Here is a 23,939-nt window from a genome sequence, read left to right on the forward strand (position 1 = left end):
AGTAAAAATAAAACAAATTACCCATCAATCAACATTGCAGGAACATGATGTATTCAAACAAGAGATGTTGTTAGTTAACTTCAGTCTGAATCTCGCAAAGTGAATGTTGGGAAAAATTTAATCTGTGGCAGGTTTTTTTGTCAACCCATTTCACTTCAAAGCAACAGATTTCCCGGGATGCAACTTTTGAAGGCAACAGTTATCCACCTTGCATACCAAGGAGGTAAATATTCTTGTGCATGCATAGATGGATTGATCCAGAGTGGAATGGTGCATGTTGAAAAACAACTTTTTCTGTTTTCAGTCAGTCAATCAGATCCATGCATCTTGACAGCTCTCAAGTAAATCCCTCACCTTAAATCAACCAATAGTAATTTAATGTCATAGGGATCTTGTCACACGTCAGGTGGCAACACTCAGCGCTGTATAGACCATTTATTAGATGGACTGTATTCCTCAAAGAACCATGAGTAGCACAGTTCCCATGGACCGACCTTGGCACTCCAGATGGACTATCTCTGATCCTCATATCGGCTTGTCAACTCAATTATACACACCGAACGTTTAAAACGGCAATTTTCCAAGTATTTCACAATAAGAGGACCCCCTTGCCCTGGTACTCGGGCTATGCACTTGTGGAGGCAGGCGGGTGGAATGTCAGGTCACTAGCAGGCCGCCTGAGCCTGACAAATGGGCAGAAATCCCATCCAATGAACTTGAACTGGCTGAACTTGTAAGCACCTGCTTAGTTTCTTGGATGCCAGACATCCTGCATTACGTGACAGGGCCTGCATACTTAGCGCTGCAGCCTGCTCCTTTCCAAATTAGGTCACAGCGCCCTGAACAGTGCTTCTCTTGTCTTCGGGGTTTTTCTACATGTTTACATGCCCAAAGGTGACAACATCAGTCAAAATCTGATTCAGGGGACCATTCATAATTTCTGACATTAAACACTCACCAGTTGCCCTGTTACTATTGCTGTTGCTGCTGGCCATTACAATTAAAACGCATGATCAAATACACAAGTACTTTGTACTCTTCACCGAGATACAAATAAACATTTATAATCCCGAGATCAAAAAGAAATTTCACGACAGTTGCTAATGATAATGTCCGGATTCGTTTGAATGACAATTGTCGATGGACCTCTCATAATGACTATGAATGACACGTCACATCAGTGCAACAATAGCCTGATTAACATGTAGGATTAAGACTTTCACTATTGTCCACTTCCTATACAGTGAATACCCCTATAACATGCTGTTCTATTGTGCTTTGGCTTCATCCCTGTGTCCTACCTGTCCCACAGGAGGTGACTACATTGTTAGAAGTGACAAAGACCCCCACAGAAGGGGAACCAATGGAAAGGGAGATAGGATAATGAAGACACTGCAGGTCAATGACAATTGATATTGACTGGAACAACAGTCCATTATTATGTCATTTCCACATATGTAAATTTCCTTGTAGCCCGGGAAGAACAGAAGAATGGTTTAAACAATTAATGTGACAAACTTCTCACGACATTAGGCCTGAAGTAAAAAGGAAACCCTATGGCTACATTTACACCTGTATTTGTATTGCAAACAATGGGACAAATCACAGTCTGGACATCAAATATTCCTCACATCTTTTGATAAACCAACTTACATCATACAATTACCAAGAAGTGAGAGGAAGCCTAATGTGCCAGTGTACATTAGTTGTCTTTATCAGTTTATGTGTATGTATGTGTTTGTTTGTTAACATATGACCTGAGCTTAGTCCATCCTATTGCAAAGACCTGAAACGAAGATTTCCATGGAAACAGCTCCAAACAATCATGACCTCCTTCTAGAAACTTTCCCGCAGAAAAAAAAAATACCCCAAAGGACAAGAGGAGGAATTTTTACAAGGCCTTGGTTGAGAGGGGATTCAGAAAGTCTTTAATTGACAGTGCTGTTTTGCTTCATGACTGCAAAAATTTACATGTTTCTCACGTCTTTCAAGATGTGGCAGATTTGCATAATGAATACAAGAAGTTAAATTTGCATAAGACTACCTTTCTCTGGCTGAGACACGTCAAGAAAGAAGCAAGAAGTGGTGGGAGGTGTGTTCCCAGCTACATCATAATAGGAGAGTTTTCACCTAGCCCTGGGGAGTACAAACGGTCCTGGGAGAGAAGCCTTACACTGGTCCATGGGAAAGTCTTTTCATCAGACTTTACCACCCACATTACACTGCAGCAACCATGCCCCTTTCCCGTAGTATCTTCTGCTGTGTTAGGTAAATAGACAGAGAACAAACCTTCTCTTTTATACCCAAATGTGGACTTTCAACACAAACATCATAAAACCGTTACTGAATTCTTCAACTCCAGATTTTCAAGCATGGCAATCATAAATTAATGAAATCAATTACAGCCAATTATCAGATAGTCATTAATTTGCCAAAAGAGGAGCTGATTTTACACCTCCTTGACAACGTAGATAAAATGACAGTGCAGCTGAGAAAACATCCTCAACAGAAGATCCCATGTCAAACATAAGTGTAATAAAACCTTATCTGCCCATCTACCTGTTCTTTGGAAGAGAAGGGTGAATCATTTACCCTGTAAGTCCTCAGGTAGACCTCAGACAAACATGACATTTCCTGGAAGTTAATATAACATGTCAAAGGTGATTTAGACCAAGGAGGCTAGTTCTAACCAAACCGCCAATAAATTAATGACCAATAACTTCAAAACGTAATCTCGCATAAACATAAAATCCTGTTTTTAAGCTGTATTGCAGTATTTTTCATATACATGGTTGGGACTTGGGAAATTGTCAATCCAGAGCAGACAGTGTACACAACATGGTGATAACCAATATTTTTTTTCATAAAATGGTCGAGAAAATCTAGCTGAGATCCATCTCAATGATGTCTTCCTCATGACCTACAAATGTAGTGCCTTCCAGACAGGGGCTTGGGTGGGAGGGGCATCACAGGGGGAGGGACCCCCAATCAAACAATGACCCCCCCCCCTGTGAGGTGATAATGACTAAAACATGCACTCTCCACCCCCAGTGAGGGATGACCTTGTAAGGGTCTGAATATTCATTGAACACCAACTTGTAAAAAACAGCCCAATTAGAAGAATTTTGTATTTTACCATACAATAGGCATCGACACCGAATCATCAAAAACCCATATTGATGAGGCAGTAATTGGTTTTCGTAATTCAGAGGTGGCAGACCAATAAACATTCACATTCAACAACTCCAATCCAAAATTAGTATAGTTTCCAAGCGAATGTTTGTGTGGAAAATTTTCTGGCTGCCTGGCTTTTATTACAGACTCCCATAAAATGTCCTGATCATCCATGGAAACATCCACTTGGCAATCAGAGAAGTAAGGATAAAGATGAGTCAGGATGGTTTATGTATAACTGCACCTAGGCTACATGTAGCTTCGCACTTCTGGCTGTATTACTAGTACTATACCTACATGCATTATTGATAGAAGTCTTACGGGTCTAAACATAAGCAAAGACAGGAAAATTATTTCATTTGGCTATGGTTAGTTTGAACCTAGGCACATCTCTTTTCATCAGTGAAATACCTTGTACACTTCACTTTCATCAGAATCAGTACTAAATATCAATCTTGAAAAAAAACATAATGTAGATCACTAATTAGATGTATAAAGTGATTGCTGAATTTTCCAAGTCAATCTTAACAACTACTGTACAATTTAACTTATATGGGTAACAAATTGTATGAATAAAAGTATAAAAGTACTGTGTGCCAGGTAACTTGGTTAAAAGTTTATTTTCAGTTTCACTTTGGACATGTGGAATGAGAAGTTTGTTAGTTTTCCAGAGCTGTACAGAGCTAAATGATGGGTCCTGTCAGCTCCAGGCATTACTATTCCATAAAAATCGTTAAAAATGCATTGTTAATCATACAACTTTCCCAACAATGATGAATGGTTGAGTTTTCCAAGGATTTTCCACCTATTTGTTCCTTTGTTCCCCTTGCTGACTATTGTTGGAACACCTGCTCCAAAACGGCAAGTTCTTTCATTTCTGTCTGAAAGGGACAGTTGACAGAGATATAATGACATATAATTGGAGAAATTTAATCCAGGGAACAAGACATACCAGCTTCCATTATTTTCCATGAATAGAGCCATGAAAGAGATATAATTTGGCGTAATTGCGAGAAAATGTCAGAATCGTTTGGAAGTGGTGTTTCACCTGGCGTAAACAGTCTCGGTCCCTCAAGGACATTTCGGATGAAAACTACAACAGATGTTTTCAAGTAGTAACCTTTACATGACACAAAGGTGGATTTACTATCGTAAAAACAACCTATCCGTATCACCAGGTTGAAAAAGTGGAATGTTGAATATTTGTGTACAAGAGGTCCATTCAGACCAAGGTATAATTTATTACAAGAATTTTGTTGACTGTATTTATGAAATGTTAAGCTTTGCAGTTAGCTTGTAAGTGTGGCTGACTGTAACTTACATATACTTTGTCTGAAAAAAAAAAACATTTAAAAAAAGGATGCAGCAATCTACATGCAAATCATCCATCAGAGCTTTATAGACATGAAGCTGCAAAGTCCTAAAACTTGGACATCTATCATTCTTATCTGTATCCATATCCAACTTTCAAAGTACAATATGTTATTTTAAGTGTGATTCCTGTAACATGTTAATTTATATATGTAAAATCTCCATGAAAATCAAACGATTTCATCTGATCTGCCAGTAGTTCCAACCTTGCCAGCATCCCTGAAGGAATATCAAAGCCCATGTAGCAATGAGGACCCCTGGCAAGTATCAAGCAAACTGCAGGCACTGACTGTTAGCTTCAAGAGTGCCCCCTATCAATTTGTACAAAATCACATGTGAGCATAACAGCATAAAGCGTGATGACATAGTCTCAGCTATATACATATTGTATGTATCAAATATTTCCTTTTCGAGGTAATTTTACAGCAAATAATATTACTTTGCCAGACATCTTTTCTGCACTAGATAAACATGACAAAGTGTTTGTCCAAGCTGTACATAATTGTATAATCTGTGGTGTTTTTAATACAGTCAGACCGTAAAGTTAACGTTACAGTATATCTAAAGTAACAATAGAGTTATGTACATGTTTATGTTCTATGCTTATAAGTTATAGTTAATGTTCATAAATCCCTTTCGTTAAAATTTGTATCACAAGAGAACATGCCTATATTCTTCATACACATACAATATGTTTTTAATGTGGCATGCTCTTCTTGATACAGTCAAAATGCTCAAGAAGACCACCAATAATATATGGTCTATGTGAAAAGGTGGTCACTATAGACAGGATTCTTAATACTTGTGTCAATTGGCAAAAATATACAAAAAATGTATAAGGGACCTCCAAAAAGCAATTACTCCTGATATTTCAAATTCTTAGAACCAATCTTTCCCACTATCTAGAGAATGAATTGCTATTACAGGGGTGTATAACATTTTATATTGCAGTTTTATTACAGCACAAGGCATAGCATAGCGACTACTTCTTTAACTTTGAAAATTGCTTTGTCATCATAAACAACCTATGTCTCTAAAGGGCCACTTCAACATTTGCATAAAAACAAGTCACGACCTTAGACAATATGAACAATACTGTGTCAAAAAGTTGATTGTAAATAAATACTGTAATCCTATAAGTGATTCTGCCAGCCCTTTCAGATGAAGGCACCAAAAAAATAATTTTGATTTCACTAATATACTCAGTCTCGTTTCATATTTATGTATTGCCATTATCTTCAATGTTCACTTTTATTGTGGGTTATGGAGTTCTTTCCTTGACCATCTACACCAAGATGAGGAAGGTTGTTACAGACAGTCCTCCAGCTGTACACATGCAGCAAGTCAAAACAGGTGTTGAGTGTGTTGGTTCATGGGAAAGTTTGGGGCTTTTCTGCCCACCACGTGATCTACAGGTACCGTATTGCCTACCTTCATTTTGATGCCATTCCTCAGAATCATCTGTTGCAATGGCTATCACTAGATCTATCAAGCAGCACTAAACTATTTCTCTTGCATGGTCAAAATGACATTCAAGGCTGCACACCTTCAAGTCTTGCGACCATCTCTTCCAGGGGATAATTTGGAAGTAAAATAACTGATATTACTTCAGCTGGACCAAGACCAACTGGGTTTTGTTTCTTCAACCTCCTTAATTAATTTTGGTAGAATTACCAGAAAAGAATTATTCCTGTCAAGAATTTATGTACAAAAAAAAACAGTAGAAAATAATTTGCTGCAGAAATGACTGGTGCTGTCCATTATTAAAATCCTAGTACATGTACTGTAATTTTCGTTTACTGTCCACGTCAGTTTTGACAACACCTGGAAGCAAGGCTCAATTTTCACCAAAAAACACCACTTCTTAGACTTTTTCAGCCATATTAGTAAGTGATATCAGTTTGCAGCAGAATATGAGTAACGTGAACTCAAACTTCGGCCCACAAACTAAGTCAGAACTCTTCTGTCACTTTTTTACCATGCACTACCGTGGACCCCGGTTGAAGAAGAATTGGGGTGTGCACCATTCAAATGTATCATCAGATACATTTCTCAGAGTAACAATTCTCTCTGCTTCTGGTTATGGCAATTTTTGAAGATTTTGTTTTATGACAGAATCTTTTCCCCCACACTGACCAGGTCCATAGTACTAGTACTAGTATTACCTTCCTAATCTAAAAAAGGAAAAAAAGTTTTTTTTTAACTTAAAAATGGAATTGATGTAAACGGCATGTTAGTTCTCAAATTATTTTTCTGATTACGTTATTAATACCTACAGATTAAACCAAAGCTTAAATGTTAAGAAGCTAGCCCCCATAGTCTATAGCAGGCTGCTTGGTTAGACTTTAATGGCTTATTACGGACTGTTTTCTTATTGTCTATATGCAGCCACGAAACCTGCTATCAATGCTATATGAAGCTGTAAAAAATGTATAATGCAAAGCATACGATTCACAAATTATTGATATGCATTCTAAAACCAAAAATAGTTATTTTGTTTTAAGCTAAAACACCTGTGTGGCTAGGCTATCAAAAGTCAGAGTGTACACCTGTTTCCTATGGAGACAAAGAAAATACTGACAAGTCTGACTTTGCATCTCAATTCCCTATTATCAGCACAATAAAAATAATCAACAAAGGACGTACAACTAGAAGCAAAACTTAAACCACGTCTTTTAGTTATACTTAACTGCTTGCTGTAGTACTAATTCATATTAGCATTGTTGGTAACCTATTATAGTATAAAGAACATTTTCTGACAAAAGACACATCATGGGATTTTCCCCCTATCATACCATTACCCACAAGGAAAATAGACAAGAGACAATCAAAATAGGAGTCTAATATCATCTATGATGCATGCAAATCATTTATCAACTGCTTGTATCACAATGTAAAGCTTTTAAATGTTATCATGAAGTATTTTGCGATATAAAAACCGGTTATTACCTGTAGTGTCCGCCCGGTCCGCCATCTCTGCCGTCAGTCATCACTGGTCCGGTCTGTCTCCTCCCTTTGTCCCTCCTCATCATGCTACACGTGCATCATCACACAAAGGAAATACACGTCTGCAATCACTGCTTTTCCTAATGAACACTCAATAACCTTCAAATTACAAAATATCAAAAGGGGGACAATAAGAAAAGGAATATGTAGACATGTGGTAGTTGAGCTGATTTCGCCGAGAAGTTGTTTATAATGACAAAGAACGTTGTTATCGTCAGGAAATAGGTCGCGGCCTTGGCATGGAAAACAGTTCAGCCACACAAGAGAGATAGCAACAAAAGCGATGTCTAGAACCCATCTAACTTACCTCAGTCGTCCTGCTTTGTGTATCCCTGCAGAATACTAGTAAATCTCGGAAACACTCGCACAGAAAACACCTCCATGCCGACCTCAGGCGACTGTTCCTTGGACCACTGTTGTGGAGCAAATTCCGAAACAAAGGAATTTTCACGAAAAGAGTAAGGAAAGGCCTGTTCAAGTGAGAATACCACGCATCGCATAAGTGCCATCCTCATGTATACATAGGTAACTGTGTTAAATTTCAGAAGAAACAGTCGATAGTTCGAAAATCCGAGTCCTGGCGACAATATCTGGGCCAAATGTCGGATAACGGTCCTCCGCAGACGACAGACCAGCATGTGCAGGAATGTTTCTGACGAAAACCCGGAAGTCACAAAGTTCTAGGAGAAAGACTGCAGAAAAACTACAGCTTCAGAACAGTTTCCGGGGACTCGTTGGCTCAGTCTGAACGAAAGTGTCGACAAAAATCCCTCCTTTACTGAAGAAACCATAGCAACACGTCCAGATATCCTCAAGTTTCGCGTAAATGGAAAGTTTGGAGACAAAGACGACTTTCTCCCGCCACTCCCCAACAGGCCTTTGTTTCCCGCTGAAGTCATGTGATCAAATCTTTGAATGCTGATTGGATACTTCAGAAAAGTTACAAGAAATCGCAATCATGTAGTTGTAAAATGTAATCTTCCTTTACAACATCATTTACTAACTATTTTCTACCCATTTTAGGACTTAAAAGACCCTCCTGTGCGCTCATCTTGACTAAAATACCCACCACCAAGCTTCGCTCTTTCAAGGTGCAAAGGTCGTTGGACGAGACTATACCAGACTTTAGGAGGAAAGCCTTAGTAAAGTACAGTATAGTCAAGTCTACGGTCGGGTATAAACTTGATAAAACCAAATAACTATTTAAAATTCACTATCTATAAGTAATGAAGGTAATATCTACATTCATGCTATTCTTAATTAGATCTATCTACAGCTACTGCCTTATTTCCACTCCCCTAAAATCGTTAGACTCTTCCAGCCATCGGCCATTTTGCCACGCCAGCTGACGACACGGAGTGTTGCAGGTACAGGATCCGGTTCAGAAACCACTAAAAAAAGGTAATACAAAGCGCGCAAGATAAGGATTTCTCCACTGCGAAGCTATACTCTTTCTTCTCTTAACCTAGAGCCTTCTGCTGTGTGTAAAAATTGCCAAGGTTGCGAGCTAACTTCAACTTTGTCGGGTGACCACTTCTTACATATGACACGTTGGCATAAAAACATGAGGGTCTCTGCAGTATCATATACATCAAATATAGTGGTAGCAGGTCTTTAGGCGTAAAAATGAGAGGGACCCTATAACACAAGCTTTAAGCCAAAGGTTAGATGGAGTAGGCAGCATGTGTAAGTGAAAATGAATGGATATACATGTATTAGATAGTTAAGTGGCAGCTTAATGCCCCTCCCCTTCCTGTATAGCTGAAGACACAAAATTTAGTATAAATTTTGGCCAGGTAAATATTTATGTAGCGAATTATTTGGTTCTTGCTCTGAGAAAATGCCAAAACTGTAACTATGTTACCCAACAATAGTCTGCATCTTATACATGAGACAAAGGTACTAGTTTAACTCTTAATCCTCACTTCTACTGTCCTGTCTCAACCTTGGTGATAATTTTTCTTGGTACCTGTATGACATAATTTCCAAGCAGATGATGAGTGGGAGGGTAGCCCCAAGAAAGTGTGCAAAAGGCTGCAAAAGCAAACAATCCTCACCGATTCATCTGCTTGGAGATTATTTCGGTACTACCGGTATACTATTTCCTCTTTACCTATGGTGGTGGTGGTTGTGGTTTGCCAATCTTCCCTGTAGTAAAAAGGGTTGTATGTGGCTTGACCTTCACCTCCACAGGTCGCACCATGGTGTCCGATGTGCAGCTGGCCATCTTCGCCAACATGCTGGGCGTCACACTGTTCCTCCTGGTAGTGCTCTATCACTACATCTCCATCAACAACCCCAAGGCGAAAGCCAAAGATGACTGAACGGAGAGTGCATGAAAGGAGATTCCCTGTACATAACTGTCAGAAGGCAAGCCCCAAATCTTCTTGTTTGTTGATCTTTGCTTTCAGTCAGCATGATCTCAGACGTTCAGCTTGCTATCTTTGCCAACATGATGGGGGTGTCCCTGTTCCTGCTGGTGGTTTTATACCACTATGTAGCAGTCAACAACCCAAAGACCAAGAGGGAGGAATGATGATAAGTCCTTGCTGTAGAGTGTATTTGTAATTTCAAAGGTAAGTGAAACTTGTTGTGTGGGGAGTGAGGCAAAGCTACCTGTACATGTGTACTAGTAGTTTGGGCCATTCACTTGTACTGTGACAGTGTGAGCAAATTTCTACTTGTACTTTTTTTCTTCATTCGTTCTGATATACTACATTGGCCTTTGAAAAATGGTAGTACCAATAGTCTTTAGTTTACATTGATTTGATTTTGAGTGCTTAAAAATCCTTTGTATGTTCCATTGTAAACTACATGTTGTATTGTCAAAGACCTTCCTGATTTTCATTTTTACTTAATCGAAGTGTACAAAATAAAGGGATAATACAAGGAGTAACAGGCCCAGTTAATTGCCCCCTAGATTTTAAAGAGCTGTTGTGCACCAGTATCATTAGTATCATTGTCTTACTTAGGGCAAATAAACTAAATATAGCTTTTGGCTCAGATTTGTAATTTTCCTGGCCACAGATGATGATGTATCCCGGCAGCTGATTGGATGGATGCTGATGGCTGTACAGACAGATGATTGGCTGGCTCCCCAATACCTCACACAGAACGAGAAGTTGACTGGTCAACACCCGGATTTCACACACACAAGACCTGCTGCCCACCAGACCTTACAGCTCAGGCTCTTCTGACTTCAGCAACACAATGTTTGCTGGCCACAGCAAATTAGAAAAATGCTGACTTCAACAAAATAAAGTAGAATTTCATGGTTACAACATTTACATTTTTAAACTAAGATCTACCTTGGGTCTGTTTACCAACAGCATGTTTCACTTATCAAAGCATCAGATTCATACATTTACTTTATTTGGCAATTCATAGATGGCATTGTCAGATTGGACATTTATGAAGGATCTATGTAATGAATGCATTCCATCTTTTAAATAAATAGTCCTTTTGTACAACTTAGCCTCTGTGTTTTGTGTCAGTGTGTTGACTTTTGTCATCTGACCATTTGTGAAGACGATCTGTTAATCTAAACTCGTCACTTGTTTCATTGCTTTCTCATGACTGAGAGTAGTAAAACAGAGCTGATGGTCCTGCTATACTCTATCTGCACTGCAAAGGTCTCAGGTTCAAACAGCTTTAATACAACAGAATGTACAGTACAATGTATATATAATGACATGGTCTCGATACAATTTTTGACCTCACAAAGCCACTTGAAAATGCCAAACTGGCAGATACATTGGATTGGAACCAAACCCGATTTTCAACATGGTTGAATTATGATATGTAATCTAGGTAGTATTCATTGATTTTGATGATTTCTTCGGCTTAGACGTTTTGCTTGGCCTCAGAGCGCGGAAGACTCGGTTGGCACGAATGATGTCATTGACCTTCCCTGCGGCAACACCCAGTGGGGTCCGCTCCTGTTCCTTCTGTTGGCGTGCATGGATTTCACGCACAATGTCTGGTGTACGTGGCAGGGCAACTGGCTGTAACTTGCTGTAGGGGATGGATGAGTACACTGCAACCTGTTGGGGAGGTAAAATAACCGTCTAAAAATGAGAAAGAAAAAGAAGTGGAGCCTACAATTGGGGAATGCAATCCAATGATAACATCACATATTCATTTTATCAACCACACAGTACAGTATATTTGTACATACATGTATGTATGTAAAAAGAATGCTTGTTTTGATTTGAATGCTTGTGTACTAGAACATTGTCGTGTGTAGACTGACCTGTGTCTGGAACTGCCGGAGCTTGGGCAGGTGGGGAGGCATGCGGTGGTGAGTTTGGGGGCGGTAGCCGCCACGCAAGATGTCACTTGAAGGGGTTGGCAGCTTCTGTAGGAATTAAGGAAGATGAAATTGCTGGTTATAGACAGCAGTTCTGTCTAGTGAAGTTTCACAAACATGGAAACAAGTAAAAGTTAAATTTATTTGGCTAAACAGTACCTGAAGTAGATCTGAGCTTGTCTTCTGTAGGACTGGTGGTAAATGTGTCTGGTCCATGTCCATCTTCAGGATCTCTTCTACATCTGCAAATCTGACCTGCAGAGCAAGTGATGACTTTATATTGCTGTGATAGGAATGTTACTGAGTTAAGAGACCAAGTGTTTTATTGACAGCCGACATTTCAGTGACCGTCTGTCACCTTCTTCAGGGCGATTCTGACTTGTTCACATTGCACTGCAGCACAGGTGTTGCTGCTATGTCTTTACTCAGTGTCGGTGACTTACCAACCTAATGAAACTATTCACAGATAGGAATGTTTCTATTATCTACAAGTACTAGTCACTATCCTTAGGACTGGATTATGGCTGTCAATCCTACAAAATATAAAATTCCTTGACATGTAAATGTGGCAGAAATGTGAGGGTAACCTTGTTGGCTTTGTGCTGTGTGACTGCCTGTGCTTCTTCCATTTCTGCATCTGCTGAAACTTCTCCACGTTCGACTTTTCTCTTCCACTGAATTTTCTCTCTTGCGACCATCATCAAGATGTTGCGAGCCAGTCTGCAAAACAGATGAAATATCTACATTATTTCTATTCTTCTGCAACAGAATGCTTCAAGCACATTCTAGGTTGCAGAGATGCCACTGCTGTGTTCCAATTTCATAGACTGTGTGTTTCAAGAATAATGTATGACAGCAAGAATAAATCAATCTTAAACTTCAGGTTAAGAATGCAATGGACAAAGTCTTTATGTACATGTATTTGAGAGCTGAATAGAAGAAGTAAAAAACATGCCACAGTCAGACTCACCTCCACTTGGGACGTATCCCTCCATTTAGCACTTTCATGGTTGTTGCAGAGCCCACACGGACAATATCCATAGGTGTTTGCTTGGGCAGCCTCTTGGCACGCACCACCTTCTCAAGCTTTGTCCATGGGTTCTTCTGTCCAAAAGTACCTAGGAATGGAAATGACAAGTCATGTGACACTAAAGAAAAAAGTATCAAAGCTTTTTTTTTTTACTTAGGCTTGAGGCCATCTTCCGTAGTTTCCGTTGGCTCCCTAATGTCACTGGCTACCACATAGCCAGCAACATTAGGGAGCCCGCAGAAACTATGGAAGATGGCACCTAGGTTATTTTTTACTACCACCAGGTCCAGGATTTTCGAATGGTGATTTGATGCATGAAATCTTATCCAAGTCAAGTGCATGTAGATTTTGATGGATATACAATGTGTAAGCAGGTGCAACCCAGTGAGATAGTATCACCTTGTCTCATTTGAATGAGACCTGAAGCCTGCTGACTCACCTATGTACCTGCCACAGGCAGTCCACAGACGGATGGTACAGTCTGAACTTGCCGTGGCGATCAGTCTCCGGTCCTCCAGGTACTGGATCTCCACCACTGCTTTGGTGTGGCCACGGAAGGAGTTCAGGAGGGGGGGAGCGGTCAGGTTCATCCCTCGTTGATCGACGTCAAAATCAACCGGCAAATGGTAGCCCAAATCTACAACAAAATAACAGTACAAATGTAATATAATAATCAGTGCTCAATTGTGTACCATACATTGGTTTCATAGGTTAAATAATCGTAACAAAAACCAAAATTTCAAATCTGGGAGAAAACTGAGAACAACAAAGCACAGGACTTAATTTTGGATCCTTCGTATGATACTAGCATAACGTTGATGACAGTGAAGTAAACATAACTCCTCACCTTTGCACTTTCTTTCTATTGCACGCATTTTGAGGCTGTACACATAGGCGATATCTGAGTTCAGAAATGGGAAAATGCTCTGGATTTCCTTGTCCTTGGCATCACCAGGTGGTGGTGGATTCTTGATACAGTATCTGCGGATATCCCACACCTGAAAAAAAGGATATACATATACTGGTAAACATGTTTGTAAAATCATGAGTTGTCATTCATTGTTAGAAAATCCAAGAACCAATAGAATGGATTAGTATTATCAACCAGAGATTTTTGCACAAAGCCAAGCTACAACTAAAGCCACAGATCTTCTTCCTTACCTTGACATACCCTGCTGTATCTCCAGTCAACAGAATGTCGTTGTTCGAGTCCGTTTCCATGGCGAGGATGCCGGCCCCTGGCTGGGTGGCGCGGAACTGTCCCAGCATGCCCCCCTTGTGGTGAATGGACCAGGCCCGGACCCATCCGTCCGCCCCGGTGGCCAGCAGGATGGCCGTGTCCTTGTTGTTCTCCCGGGTGGACAGAAAAACGATCTTGTCCACGGACACGGTGTACTTACTGACCCTGCGGCAACTCTCCTCATAGTACTCAACCGGTTCCACAGAGTGGGAGCTCTCATTCGTTTTTGCTTCAGTCATTGAAGGAAAAGAAGGCTTATGAATAAGTACCATAGGTCAAAACTATGACCATGAGAATGCATTCAAATTGAGTGATGTAAAAGAAGGGTGAAATTGACCACTAAAGCCAAGTCAATATATTAAGATTAAATCCTACCTTGGTCCCCCATCATACCTCCCCAACCTATGCTGGCTTTTCTCGCATCAAACTTGCCAGGGAGATTCTGTATCTCCTGGTCCTGTGCAGTATCTGGGTCAGACTGCTTTTCCCTACAGCTCATGTCACGCTGGGTCTTCTCTGGTGTACCACTTTTTGACCGGTCTTTCTCTTGCTGGCTGTCAGCTGGTCCAGGACTAGTTGCATTGGATTTGATGGGCCTATGCCAGACTGTGTCATTCAAAAGGAAAGGAATGACAAGTCATATTTGATGCAGTTTTTAATTCAAGATGGATCACGGGTTTCCTTGCAGCATAGCCTGTGTCTCAAACCACATGCAGATATGCATCTACATGTATCTGTAGTGTATGATAGAAAAAGTTTTTACAAACCATTTGTACAAAAGCGTTTCCTCTGCAAGGATATGAGGACCCTCTATTGAGGCCTAATGACTACAGCCAACATTAAAGACTTGAGTATTGTGCTGTATGTAAAAAAAAATGTAATGCTAACTCACCTTTGACCAGGTTTTCACGTGAAGTTTCCCCCTGTATGCCGAAGCAGATAGGAGACATGGGGAAGGCACCGTGGAAGGCGTTCAGTCGACACAGGACATGTCCAGTGTCTGCTGACCACAGGATGATGTCCTGTGTTTGGGTCAAAGAGCAAAATCAAAATGATTATTCAAATGCTTTTAAGAAAATTGATTATCATCAATTATCATCATGGACTTCTCTTTGGAACTTGTGAAGCAGAGAATGCAGGATAGACTCTGATCCCTTGACTATGACTATGATCAAGGACATTATACATTATCCGTATAATGTCCTTGCTATGATCAATGTAATAATAATGAAACAAGTCAGACCTTTTAAACACCACTGATCCTTGAAAGGCATTCTACAGGTAAATACCCTCTTCTGTTACTTACCCCATCATATGAGCTTGTTGCCAGAATGGACAGTGGACTGTAGTAGGAGGAACACAAGATGTCTTCTCCGTGGCGCACAGGCCACACCTTAGTGTCATCATCCTCATCTCCTTTGGCATCCCTACAACACAACAGCACCATTAGTATTGGATAGTTCCATACAACCTCACTTCACCAGCATGATAGAAATGTACATGATGCATGATTAGGGATCTACCAACATAGGTGAACTTTCAAGATATGATGCATGATTATCATGTTCAAATTTATTTGTTTTTCCTTGTTAGCTTTGGTCTGTTCCTAACATTGATACCCGCCTTTGCCTTTTAATTGCAGAATTCCATCAACCATTAGCAGGAGTAAAACAGTCTTGTTACATAGACTTTTAGGTAGTACCAATGTATTATGTATTAGCAGACTTACAGGTGGCAGACAACCCTCCTGTTCCAGCCTGACACTGCAATGTGCTGCTTGTAGCATATGATGCTTTTCACCTGATGATAGTGAAGGCATTTATTTAGAAGATTGTGCATAGTATCAAAATCTTTAAATCTTTCTGTTGAAAAAAGTCTCATATGCATATTTCATCAACATACATTATGAGAATCATTTCAGGATTAGAAAAACTTACCTTCAATAACCTTACACTTGTAATTCAGATCACCTTATGCTTGTAGTTTGGCTATTTTGGAATGTATTGAAAATATATTCAAAGTCATAGTTTACCAGTAATACTGTTAAAGATTTAGTCTTCTTTTTTGTCTACTTTTCAAAAGTTTGAAGTAACATCCGTGTCCATAATATCACCAGGGTCCATAATATCACCACCCTGAGAAATAGTGTGCTTTAAGATATTTTTACTGCAACATACCCTAGAACATACCCTAGGTATGTACATGTGAGGTGTGCAGGAGTGCATACCAAAAGTATGTTGCAGTAAAAATATCTTAAAGCACACTATTTCTCAAGGTGGCGATATCATGGACCCTGGTGATATTATGGACACGTACGTTAAAGTTTTGGCCCTTCCTTCTGAAAACATTTCTATCCCATGTACCTCGGCTGTATCCACGTCATCAAAGTCCTTTAACAAGGCTCCATTGTTGAAGTTCCATATCTGGACCTGGCCTGTCTTTGTCCCAGTAATCAGACGACGTTCTGGATTAAGGAGACAGTCATTTGTCAAGATATTCATCTATCTTTATCTATCCATATCTTCAGATTCATCGTGTGAAAGGAGGGAGTTTTATCTTAACCTTTCTTGGGGCTGCTCTCAGTTGGCAAATCAAGAGGAAGCTGATTCAATATCATAAATTAATTGGAAATTGTAAGATGTTACAATGGAGGCATGTTGTTTCCGTCAAACAAACAAGAAATGGGCAACTGAAATGGAAGTATGTGAAATTCTGAACTCACTGGTGGGGTCGAAGCACATTGCGGTAATTTCAGGACAGTTTTCTTCTTTCCCATGGTGTATGGAGAACTGGATGACCTTCTCACCATTGTCAATGTTCCACACATGGATCATGTCATCATGGCTGACACTCACTATCTGCACAGGGTACACCACTGTCACCACAAGCAGGTTTTCACAACAAGAACAATTTTAAATTCAGCTGTAACGTTAACAAAAATAATTGGACCTCAGATCAATTTTATTAATTCTGTCATCACTTTGATAGAATGATTGTGTGCCTTCAGTGTATATATTGATGGAGTCATGTTAGTGAGAATGATGTCAAAGGACTGACACAGAAATGTAGACAGAATTCTGCCATCTAGAGAGAAATTTGACAAACTTTCTAAATGTAGAACCCTTACCACATCAAAGAGATCATTGTAGAGGATGGAGCAGATGGGTTGTTCATGTGACATGGTCTCCAGGGCATCTTTGTCTTCCTCTATCTTTACACGGTCAAACACAGCAAGCTGGGGTGGAGAAAAGGTATGAATATTTGAGGCATTGTAGGTACAATGTAGTTCTCTGCCAAAGCAACACTCCAGTAATGCTCTGTTCAGCAGCATGGACAGAGACATATATACATCCATGCATAGCTAGGGCTCTTCAGCACTAAGGACAGTACCATTCATCCATCTATGTATGACGACTGATGCTGGTGCCATCCACCCTTCTATGGCAGCTTAATTCAGCACCAAGGGCAGACCCATCCATGTATCCATGGTAGCTGTTACATACTAGTACATACACAGAAATGCAGTGTCAGTTTTTGTAGGTCTGACTTTTGATGACTTGTACTGACCATGTTGTTGGCCAGGATGATGGAGTCAGTCTTCTTGCTGTAGCAGGACACGTTGATGGGGTGGTGGCCCATGGGGACGTTCCTGGCTGGGATGCTCTGCACACAGTTGTGCTCACGCACATCCCACACCTTCATGTTCTGTGGAGTGAACAAATGGTTGAGTGTCCTCCAACACAGGAAGCTCACCAATAGTGCCAATGTACTTACTTACTTACTGAAACATCCATATAACTTTATGGCATACTTAAAATAATAGCATTCAAGGGATTTTCTGAAACACGAATGAAAGAGATCATCTTCCTCCTATTGTGACTGTCTAAAAAAGTTACTGCACACAAATGAAAGAACCAATGTGTCCACTTGTGTCAGGTCCATGTCATACCTTCCCCTTGTCCACAGACACGATATGCTGACCCTGGTCTGTCCACATGACATGCAGCACAGCTGAGTTGTGACCACGGAACACCGTGGTGGCCTTTGTGGTGACGTAAGGGTTCCAGATACGTACTGTCCAGTCCATGCCACCAGTCGCTGCAGTAAGGACAGCGTGTGTCAATCAACGAACTTCAAGAAAAGATATTAAATTTTATGTCTATGTATTTCTGAAGATTGTCACCCAGGGTTGAATCAATAAAATGCTGTTTCAAACTCCCACTGGATATAAGAATTTAATAGTCAGACGTTTCAGATGTCATTCCAACACTCTTCATCAGTCAAATGTTTCTTTTTACTTGTAACATCTGACTATTAAATTCTTATATATTGCCACACTTCAGTGTGGAAACATTATGCCACAATAGATAGAAATATGAAGATGTTTGCTACTTACCAATAACGTTTTTGATGCTACAGAAGTCCACAGAGCACACTCCTTTCCTGATCTTGAAGAATGAATGCCTGTAACATGCAAAGTTATCACAATCAGCACATTGCAGCTTTGAGACTGTATGTTCAGGTTTGAAGTGACGTGATGTCTTGGTCATCAGGAAGAACAACGGACGAACATCAACAAATTCCATGGATCAAATCAGTTGTTTTTACTCCCTAAATGGGGTTTACATACATTTTCTTCAGGTTAATGTCCCCGGCAAACAGTGCAGTCTCAGTGTTCACAGAACAGGAGAGGAAAAAGCCAGACTCACTGCAGTACATCACTCTCCTTACCCAGTCATTGTGCAGCTGAGATGGCAGGCAGGGAGAGGAAGGAAGATAGATACAGATTAACAGGCATATTTTAGTGATGTAGTCAATTTGAAATGGCAAACAATCCCCCTTCTATGTAACTAACAGTTAAATCAACACAGAGTGGTGGCAAGTACAGACTACATGCATGGTATATATCTGACAAGACAAGAAAGGTAGACTTGTAAAAACATTTTAATGGTGAGGGAAATATTTTTGGAACAGTGCTACAGTCAAATTGATTTTAAGCAAGGTTCTGGGCATGAAATTCGAGTGAGCGTGAGTCATGAAATTCCAGTTCAATTCAACCATAGATTGAACTGTAATGTATAAGGTGTGTGGATGTAGAGCAGACACAGAAGAAACTAGGCCTAGTTATGAATAAGACTTTCTTTCCTTACATGATGTTGCACTGCCTTCACACCCTTCACAGCACCCTGCTGCAGAGCCACAAATGGGATCCGCTTGCAGCCTGTGAAATGAGAACAATGACTGATGACAAAAGATGTCTCCTTTGTTATCTATTTATATTGTTTTTCTTCCTTCCAGTAAACACTGGAAACTGAATAAAGGGGGAAAATTCTACTCCATGAAGAGTCATTACAATTAATGTATAACGGTTTAAGAAAAGTTCTAGTATTCAATTATACTTTCTTTCATATCACATTATCACATGATACTGTTCAGCACCAGGAATAAAGCCATCCATCATTAAATTGGCTAGCTGGTTGGCTTGTTTCAGCACCAAGGTCAGTATCATTTTTCAATACCAGCAATGAATGGATAGATGGACCTGTCCTTGGTGCTGAAACACCCCAACCAGCCATACAAATATCTATGTCACTGTCTCACAGCACCAGGCATGCCTTTCTATTTCTGTTTAGTCATCAGCTACTTACCGCCTGTCGTATCAACCTTCCATCTATATCATTTTTCAACATGAATAGATGAACGGAACACGGAACTGTCCTTGGTGCTGAACTAACCCAACTAGCTATACAAATATGGATGGCACTGTTTCTGGAGCTGAACAGCACCAGGCATGCCTTTATACATGTATTTCTGTTTAGTCATCAGCTACTTACCGCCTGTGAGAGCTGAGTCTCCAAACAGTCCTGCACTGCAGGCTTCAGAGAAGATAATTATAGAGACGTTCCCACCAGCATCCCCCATCAGCAACATGCAGTTGTTCAGGTTATTGTAGTCAAACCTAAAAAATGGAAATAAATGCACACATTTCATATCGCGGATTTTTTTTTTCTTCAAGACCAGACTGGCTGTGGAATGGAAACACCACCAGAACCATTATGGCTACAACGTTCATACTGAACTGCCAATTGTATTATACTACATGGACGGTCTCACTACCCTGGGAAAGAGTACTGACTGACCTGGATTCAGGCGAATACTCAGGTGAAAAAAGGAAACGATAGGCCAGAAAGAACGGTAAGGATGTACCAGTAGTCCATAGTCATTACAGCTTTGTCCAACGCTGTGACCTGGAACTGCAGTTCGAACTTGGTTGCTGAGCAATCATAGAAACCTGAAAAAATATATTACTTTTGTCATGAATATTGTTTGAAAAGTATTTGGAAATATCATGAACAGGCACGACTAAACCTCTCTTATGTAACTTTTATTCGCCAGCATCATGGCAGCTGCAGTTTTCATGAAATGCCAGCATTAATGTTTGCCACAAATATTTACATTCCTTCGGTCAGCACTTTCCTAGCCTGACTTACTTATTTCACGTTCCGATGACGAGATAGCCACCATGTTGACATTTGCCATGGCAACAAGGTCCGTCAGCCACAGAGACATCGTCTTGTCCCTCGGCTGCTCCAGCTGTGCGGGCAGAAAAAAGTCTTTAGCTAATAATTATCGCATTAGGCCAGCCCGTGCCTGCCATGTCTAGAAAGTATAATGAGAAGCTATGTCGACTTTTCAGAAATATTATCAACATATGGCAATAATAAAATCCCATGTGCGGGCGATACGATTTGCAAGGGCCGGTACCATGCCCTGGAATTTTCATGCATGTTGCATGTTGATATGTTAGCCAAAAAAACTTATTCTATACCTCACGGAAAAATAAATTTTTCTGTAACATTTGAACGGAAATTGTTGGCTGTTGTGTATGGTTCGTGGCAGCACAGATATCTTTTTTACGATAGATCACTGCCTTTCTTCAAACCGAAGTGCCCACCGTGACGGTCCGCTGCAGCGCGATCATCTCGGAGTTCCAGAAGTTGATGACGCCTTCCTTACTCATGGTGATGTACCGGCCGCCGGGGTTGTCCGCGTCGTTGGCCATCACACCGTGCCGGTTCGTCAGCAGCTGGTAGTACGAGATCGAGTTGATCGTGTCGCGATGAGAACTAGAGGAATAACAGTAATCAGCCCTCTTAATTACGTCTTGTAAAATACCTTTACTTTTCATTGCAAAAGTGGCTGCGAGAATATAAGTTGTGTCTAACTTGAGTTCGCAGTAACTTAGTCTGTGTCCTTTCATTTGTATTCATCACTGTTTTTCTGAATTAAAAAAAAAAGAATTATGGAGTACATCTGAAGGCAAATACAAACGCCGAAAATGCCAACTAAAGTGTGATTCTTTTATGTTACATGCCACCATCGAATCAAGTTAACGCCGTCTTGTTTCAAACTTTCCGTTCAACGACTTCGTCAGCAAAAGCAACAGACAAGTTCTAAGATCAACTTCTCGGGGATGGATGGATGTCCATGTTTACAGACACTACCGCAGGTAAGCATCATATAACAGATCTTGCGATATAATGCTGGTGTTGCGGGATCAAAACAGATTGATGATCATGAGTGAACGAATAAAGCTCCAGTGTCAGTGCATGTTTGTAGGAACTCTCATATGTAGCTCCTACAATGGCTGCTGTAGTTTTCTTTGGGCAACTGTACCTGGGAATTCCCCGCAGCGGCATGGGGAACGGCACCTCGCGAAATGTAGTGGACATTATGTCCTTCTCCTGATATTCCAGAAGCATGTAGGACAGGTATTCATCCTGGGAGAAGGTGAGAAACACGATTTCGTAGTTATCTTCAACTCCAACGACGCATATTACAAAGAGCCATAAATGATTTCACATTTTGGCCTTCCTCTCAGCTCCACAAGAGGGCAATGTGGCAACGTTTTGATCCATAGTCCAACCCTACAACAGTTCTGTTTTGTGCCAGGTTAGCACCTGAAGACTACATCTAGCGTGTACAATAGACGTTAAACAAGGACTTAAACAACAACAGCCAGGTTTAAGTACAGCCCCCTACCCAGTCCACCGTCCCATCACAGTTGGTGTCGACCTTCATGAAGAGGATTTCCAGCTCGTGATCGTCCACGGTCTTGTTTCCCATGGTCCTCTTGATGGCCTGGCGGAACTCGTCCGGGTCCAGCCCTCCTCCGCCGTCATCGTCCGCCTCCTGTACGGATCAGATTTGCATTTCATTTGAAATGTTTGATGATGATATGATTCAGCAAGGATTAATCCACAGTTGAAATTGCGAGGCATCGTTGCTATTGTAGGTTTTTGTTGTGATTGAAGTAAAAACAAAATTGGCATCTCTAGCATTTAAAAACAAGCAAAATAAAGCCATTTTCAACTGAGATAAGATCCTTTTCAATATTGTCATCTCTTCCTTGAGGGATTAGAATGAAACGTATGATCAACTTTAATTAGAGGACTTCGTCAAGCAAACCATTTTAATAAGTTGGAGGATGCTTGTGCCAGCTAGCGCTACTAAGCTAGTAAGGCCAAGACGATGTTAGTGATATGTGCACTGCATTGAAAACAGATACAGGCACTCCGTACATCACTACACAGTGACACCGGCATGAACATCGAGGGAAAACGACCTCCTCTTGCCTCAAATATCTGCTGTAGTTTCTGCAGGTGGTCATTGTTCATCTGATCCTCCAGCCGCGCGTAGTCATCGGTGACCTCCTGGCAGGACACGGACCGAGCGTCGCGGTGCATGCTCTGGCTCGCCATCTAAATAACGATCATTTGGATAGCTTTAAACAATTTTGAGTGTTAGATGTTCAAGGGTTAGGTGTAACAAGTCGTTCGGTGTAATGTAGCCAGCTGCCGCCGCGCGCCTGCAAAGCTAGTGTGTTACGCCGAAGGGCGGTTATATTGGCAGATACAGATACAGACAGATACAGAAAAATGGAGACGTTCATAACAGGAGTTTTCTTTTACACAACCAAGATTGTCTCATCTTGCTTACGTTTCGGTGTAAATCAGACATCTTTCTCAGAGCTTCTGACTGGAGCTCTGCTGCTCGCCATTATAGATATATAGCCGATGTAGGTGGTGCTTTCGTGGCGATAAGTGACTCCAGTCAGAAGCTCTGATCATGATATGAAGGTGTCTATCCGAAACTTAAGCAAGGTGAGACAATATTGGTTTTGTAAGAGAAAACTCCTGTATCATATACTTTACCAACCTTATGAAACTATTTTTTTCGGAAATAAATAGAGACGTGTTGAGAAATATACGCCCAGCTCGGTATAAAACTGCTTCGTCTGCGGAGGCATGTATCAATTTAGAATCAGACAGCTGCCAAACACAACGACGTCTATACTTGATATAAACATGGGCTTTTAATATTTTCATACACAGTTTGTTGGTGAACTTGTTTCGTGCGTTAGTGCGTACTGCGCACCTGACGCCATTCTCTTTTCTAGTTTGAATTCAACCAGACCTGGCTGCTATAGATTTTGACTTCCAACAGCGCCGTAAACCATTAAAGGTAACAACACTAGTAGAGCAAAGGAAGATATGATTTTACAATCATTTAGAAATAGCAAGATGCACCAAACTCGGTCAACGCAAATGCGTCTAAGTGAAAGACAAATTTACCTTGCCGTTCAGTGGCCAAGATTCTCTGCGGTTCGGAAACTGTTAGTGTCGCCGGGTTTACGTCTTTTTTGTTAGCGAGAAACAATGTGTTTCATCATTCTGGAATACCATTGCGGTAGCCACGTTTCATCTGCGCACATGCCTTCTTTCGCGTTCTCGAATATATCTGTTGCG

The 23,939-nt window shown here is 40.6% G+C and overlaps 1 protein-coding gene across 1 annotated transcript; it reads right to left on the reverse strand.

Annotated features, from left to right (window-relative positions):
- Positions 1-11,295: 11,295 nt before the first annotated feature.
- LOC109480912 (WD repeat-containing protein on Y chromosome-like) lies at positions 11,296-23,923 on the reverse strand. Its single transcript, XM_019783279.1, has 28 exons — positions 23,766-23,923; positions 22,767-22,892; positions 22,174-22,323; positions 21,808-21,911; positions 21,086-21,257; positions 20,622-20,724; positions 20,338-20,422; positions 19,965-20,089; positions 19,281-19,351; positions 18,761-18,876; positions 18,527-18,594; positions 18,080-18,228; positions 17,698-17,835; positions 17,258-17,365; positions 16,853-16,988; positions 16,494-16,594; positions 15,860-15,930; positions 15,437-15,557; positions 15,023-15,152; positions 14,506-14,736; positions 14,052-14,359; positions 13,738-13,888; positions 13,330-13,527; positions 12,831-12,978; positions 12,448-12,580; positions 12,020-12,115; positions 11,804-11,908; positions 11,296-11,594 (listed from the first exon to the last, which is right to left on the reverse strand). Exons 2-28 carry the CDS (start codon positions 22,890-22,892, stop codon positions 11,358-11,360), a joined length of 3,681 nt encoding a protein of 1,226 aa, XP_019638838.1. The 5' UTR covers positions 23,766-23,923; the 3' UTR covers positions 11,296-11,357.
- Positions 23,924-23,939: the final 16 nt, after the last annotated feature.

This window comes from Branchiostoma belcheri, unplaced genomic scaffold, assembly GCF_001625305.1.
Source record: "Branchiostoma belcheri isolate BF01 breed outbred unplaced genomic scaffold, Haploidv18h27 scaffold53, whole genome shotgun sequence".
In the NCBI taxonomy this organism is placed as follows: Eukaryota; Metazoa; Chordata; class Leptocardii; order Amphioxiformes; family Branchiostomatidae; genus Branchiostoma; species Branchiostoma belcheri.